Source organism: Scylla paramamosain, chromosome 10, assembly GCF_035594125.1.
Source record: "Scylla paramamosain isolate STU-SP2022 chromosome 10, ASM3559412v1, whole genome shotgun sequence".
NCBI classification, from domain to species: Eukaryota; Metazoa; Arthropoda; class Malacostraca; order Decapoda; family Portunidae; genus Scylla; species Scylla paramamosain.
In genome coordinates, this window is record NC_087160.1 from 27500932 (window position 1) to 27506931 (window position 6000).

Sequence of the window (6000 nt, forward strand, 5' to 3'; positions counted from 1 at the left end):
CAGGACACCAGCGACCTTCAGCTCCGTCATGCATATAAGTCCATGAATAAACTGCGAACCTACAATATAAAACATTCGATGTCGCGGGCGAAAGGTCGGCCAGCACGAATAATTTAAACACATCATTTCAGACAAGCATACTAATTGTCTACACGGAGATTCTCTACCCAAACTTTTATTCATCTTTTTCTCTCATCGATTGCAGCTAATATCTATTTTTACTTTATTGTGAAAAAAAAAACGGCTAATTTAGTGTTAAAACGTTTAGATTCTAATGCATAGTTAGAAGGAGAAATAACCAGCTAGCGGACACCAGCAACAGCAAGCGACAACAACAGCAACACCAACAACACCAACACCGGCAACAACAACAACAACATCAGCAACAACAACAACAGAAGCAGCAACCCTCCCTGGACACAGCGGCCTCCTCATAAACTAAATGTTTGCGTCTGGAAGCCATCTGTCCCTCAAATGTCACCGACGCACCTAAGGAACGCCATCTACATTTTTAAATATAAAGGTTTCGCGTTTTCTTTTGTTCATGATCCGAGACTTCTACCCCTGTCCTGTCCCCTCCCCTCTCCCAGAGTACTGCAGAAGCGCGGTCTGCAGACTGTTGTGGCACTCGACACATGCGTGGCTCCTGCGCTTACCGACACATTCCAACACACTCGCACTGGCCAGAAAGTGATCATTCACACACACACACACACACACACACACACACACACACACACACACACACACACACACACACACACGCGCGCGCGCGCGCGCGTTATTTATTTATTTATTTATTTATTTATTTATTTATTTATTCAAGCACTTTCATTTTTTTTTTTACTTTACCTGTTTATTTTCACTAAGGGGCCAGTTTACAATGTATTATGGGTAAAGCTGAAGTGGCACTTGCAAAAATCCTGGAATGGTTCTTCGTAATCGCCCCGACGCCGACACAGGATGTCCGTGGAAGCCCATACCAATTTCTTAACTTCATATTTTGTTATTCTTAAAAGCAAACACAGGAGACATGGCAGTGGCTCTGAACGTTTTTGGTCACGGGGTAACTTTCTCTCTCTCTCTCTCTCTCTCTCTCTCTCTCTCTCTCACACACACACACACACACACACACACACACACACACACAGATACACACCAATCATTCAGTATTTAACATCACAAGTGACAGACGACAGCAAACTAATCGGTGACTGATGTGCGGTACAACAATTCGAAACTTAACGTATATTAGCAAAGTAGGCAGGGAAATAGCAAATTAAGTGATAACGATCTCTGTAGCAGATATTAAATCACTGAGAATAAAAGCAACAGTCGCTATCCTCAGTGATAACGTTACTATGATAATAATGATAATGCCACTCAAACGTTTGCCAGGCACAGTCAACACCGAAATATGGCGAAAGTGTACTCAGAATGACATGAGTAACGAAGTAAAACCTCATCACTGGCGATCTACTTATACATCTTATCACCTACTGTTTATCGGGAAACAAATAAACAGTCCGCCGTAATGCGAGATTAATAAAAATGTTGGTGACAAGCACGGGAACGCTAGTGAAGGTGTCCGGCAGGTGTGCAGGAGTTTGCCTAACAGTCTTACACCAACGCAATAAACTGGCTTGCGCCGGCTTATAGCTACAGATCAGGGAAATATGTAAAGTGCATTAAATAAATAAATAAATAATAAAACTAAATAAAATTACATTAAACTTTTTTTCGCCTAAAAAATAAAATGCATACATAAATGAATAAGTAAATAAAATAATTGAATCGTGATGTCTAGTGGGTATATACTTAAAGTGGTCTAAACCACATTTTTATTCATTCTCCGGTAATAACAGGCAACACGTGGTACCACGGACGTGTGTGATCTGGTTGTATGTCTCGCGACAGAGCGTGATAAACTGTCACATCCTATTCAGAGACAAACACATTGGCGGTATGTACCCGATGCTCTGAATACGAGCCTCGGCACCGGGCCTCCGTTCAAAATACTAGAGAACCAGTTTTGACGGTCACTGACACTTCCGGTGGGGAATGGATGGGATAAAATGCAAACATAAGGTTGATGGGAAAATAACTAACCAAGTGTAACTGTTTAGAGTCTAGATAAAAACTATGAGTAAGATAGGATTTGGAGTTTACAATGATAAATGTCAACGGCCTCAGAGCCATGCCTGGTGGAGGGGTGCCAAAGGTGGCACTCAAAGGATAATGTCCCAGCTCCAGAGGGAATCTGTCTGTCTGTCTACTTACCTTAGTCTGTGGACGGGCGTCCGCTGGCTGGCCAACAGCAGGAGATGGGTGGGCTGTCCCTGGTGCACCCAGCCCCCGGCGTGACGAGTGCGGCCGCTGCTGCTGATCGGGTGTTGCTCCTGCGTGCACACCCACAGCTCCAGCTCATCTTTCACAGGGATAGGACTGGTGTAGCTTGCCGGAATGGTGTACGCGGCGTAGTTGTGGGTGTTGGTGTCATTGGCAGGGACAAGAGGGGGCGTGACATGGGCCCGGCACGGCGTCCCCTGCACCCCCCGCGCCGCCGTCAGCCCAACTTCCACTCTCCTAGAGAGTCCTGAGCCCCAAACCTCCAGCTTTGTCTCCTCGCCGGCCACCACCACGGCACCGTCATTGGGCTTCCACTGAAGACTGGCTCCCGAAGTGAATATGGCATCAATCCTGACCGGAACACGGCGCCCCGCACACACATGGCCAGCACACACGAGAACGCACAATATGAAATGTTTAAGCGCCCACCCCCAACCAGCTGCCATGGTGATCTGAGGCTCAACGGCGCGGGCGAGCCACTGCCAGCTATCCGTCGCGCGCATTGGCGCAATCAATAAACGTTTATGAGGCTTTGTTGTGAGATTCAGATAATATTGACAGTTTTTAGCCTTCGTAAACTTATCATTAAATTGTTCTACTGGAACAGACAAATCCTAACCGATTACTTTGATGACTATCATTACATCGCGAAAATAAAACGACAACTAAATTTATGGTTTGTTTACATCGAGTTCCCGTTTTCTATTATGACGCAATCGTGAAGGTTTAAAGGCGCACCGTTTTTTTTTTTTCGTCTGATAGAGAGAGAGAGAGAGAGAGAGAGAGAGTGTGTGTGTGTGTGTGTGTGTGTGTGTGTGTGTGTGTGTGTGTGTGTGTGTGTACTTAAACATTTATGTATCAGAATTTATAATCAAGTTATGCATGTTTATACAAAAACAGTGAATAAGCTATTTCTTTCTCGATCTAACACGAATTTATCGATATATTTCGTATATTTTCATTTCAATTGTATAGCTCATATATATATATATATATATATATATATATATATATATATATATATATATATATATATATATATATATATATATATATATATATATATATATATATATATATATATATATATATATAGTTGTAATGAAAATATACGGAATGTATCGATAAAGTCGAGAAAAAAAAATTAATATAGCTTATCCACTATCTTTCCTTTGTATCAACATACATAGCTTGTTATGAATTATATTTATACATATGAGTACTGTATAACACACACATGTCTACTTATTAGTAAGTAATACCAGGTAATGACGTGCAGTACAATTGGACTGCTGCCGATGATTCGATCTCCGCGGCTGCAACGTTGGCCTCTTCCACCGAACCTGCCGCCGTGTGGGCAATCCATCTGCTTTGTGCGCCGAGAGTAAGGCGGCGTGACTGATGGGCACGTACATGCAAGTAACTAGGCCAAGTTCCGTGGGCTCCTCGCCATGGCGGGACAGAAAGGAGCCAAATGTGAAAATGGATCCTAATGTATAAACACAGTAAAATAATTACGGACAAGAAGAACGGAGTGTACATCTTGTACTATGTTGCTATATTACAGTATATTAGATTAATTCTTTAGGCACAAAGTATTTTATGATAGTTGTCAAACAAGCACCCCAAATGCTACTAAAATCACGTTTCGATAAACGGATACATTTTTTTTTTTTCAAATTCTATTGTGTACTGATCTAGTCACCTTCCTAAAGGAAATCTACATTAGATTGGAGGAGAATTGAAAGCCAGAGTAAAACAAACTATTTCAGCCTACCACTGAAAAGGAAAGAAAAAAAAAAAAAAGGAAAGAAAGAAAGAAAGAAAAGGGTGGGGAATAAAACTATTCACTGATTCTTGTTAAAAAAAAAAAATCCAAATAAATAAGAAAAAAATCCAAATAAATAGGAAAAAAAAATCATTGAACGGTATAGTTCCAAGAAGTAAATTGTCTACAATTATTGAGGTCAGAAGACAAGAACAACTTTGGTTAATCCTAAAGGACTAGAATACAGAGAAAAAACAATAATAAATAGATAAATAAATAACTGATGAGACAAAACTTTTTTCTCTTACTTCACGAGCGTGTTATATGAGTGAAGATTCTTCATTCTCCCTTCATTAATCTGCTGAAATACCCATGAGCGAATAAGGCTCTTATCGTCAGAATTTAGAGAAAAGAAATGATACACAACACCTCACCTCAGTTAATTGAGAGGAAGATAAAATATGGAATTTTCAGTTAAAACTCTTGATGAAGTACAAACAGAAATGTTCAAAGTAGCTATCAAAAGAGAAAACGTAATTATCTGAAAAGTTATAGTTAATGGTAAATGGAGTTTTGAAGAATGGAATTTAAACTTCGAGGCACCAAAGACTAACAAACTTTCCTTAAAGCAATCAGTTGTAATAGACGAGGGAGTAGTTAGCGTTCTGCAGCAACTAATGCATATAATACTGCGCAGGATAACTCTTGTAAAAGGCAATAAAGCAAGAGGACTTCAACATCATAAATGTTCTTCGTATTTTTAGCAAGATCCATCTTCGTGGAAACGACCGATTACTAATAATTCAAAGAGAATTATGGCAAAGTTTTCATATTACTTTCCTCTAAAGGGATAACGTAAAAGGGCCGCCGCTCCCCCGGCACCCCGGAGCAGATGACCTTCCTTTCTTTCGTAATCAGTTATGATTATATTTTCTTACAGCACTGGGCGTGCTGGAATTTTAACTAGTTTGCATTCTTAACTAAATTTTCATACCGTACGTTCATTTTTCTTGTCTTTTTGTTTACTGATTTATCTATTATTTTGTATCACTGCAATGCCAACAATCTGTATTCTCACTTTGGAAAATAGTAGTCTGTCACTTTTGTCCACGAGGAACGAATTCCGAATAGGACACGGACACCCTTCAGTCACACACTCTCCTTTTGACCAATCATTCTTCAGCCAGCTCATGTAAAGCTTGTACAGTCCGTTTATAGAACAGCTGAAAGGATGAGCTTTGTTACATCTTCACTCAGTGATCACCAATTATTCGACTGAGACAGACAGAGAGAGAGAGAGAGAGAGAGAGAGAGAGAGAGAGAGAGAGAGAGAGAGAGAGAGAGAGAGAGAGAGAGAGAGAGAGAGAGAGAGAGAGAGAGACTGAATAAAAGTAAAAAAAAAAAAATTATATTATCCCCTCCTCTTGCCCCCCCCCCCCCACACATGTAGTACATCTGCATTAATGTTCTTGTTAACTTGTAAAATAGTATGACCAAGCTTCATTTTCTACAGTGTTGAAATAATTACCTATTACCGTAGTTATAATCACTGTTTATATTCTTTTTGTTGTTGATCTTTTTTGTACTCATATTTTTATCACTATTACTGTCACCTTTATCAATAACTAACAATTAATATTTTGAATAAGTCTTGCCGTATCCTGTGTCTGTTGTGAGATGACGACTTCAAAGAACAAGGCATAACGTAGCTCTGATTATTTTATTTTCACAACGGAATAAAAGCTATAATGCAAGATTTCTATATAACTTTTTTTTTTTATTCATTTATCTTTTTTACTCCATCACTATACATTTTATTTCCATATTGTTTTCTTTTATGTGTTCATTAATTTGGTATTAAAAAATAAAATGGTGTCATCCAT

The 6000-nt window shown here is 39.6% G+C and overlaps 1 protein-coding gene across 3 annotated transcripts in view; it reads right to left on the minus strand.

Moving 5' to 3' along the window:
• Positions 1-2867, minus strand: part of LOC135104461 (unextended protein-like) — a 123780-nt gene extending 120913 nt beyond the window's left edge. For all 3 annotated transcript variants that reach the window (XR_010270451.1, XM_064011929.1, XM_064011930.1), the window contains exon 1: positions 2281-2867. Coding sequence is in view for 2 of the 3 variants with exons in the window: in XM_064011929.1 (XP_063867999.1) it covers positions 2281-2852 (572 nt within the window). In the remaining variant the exon portion in view is untranslated. The remainder of the gene's footprint in view (positions 1-2280) is intronic.
• Positions 2868-6000: the final 3133 nt, after the last annotated feature.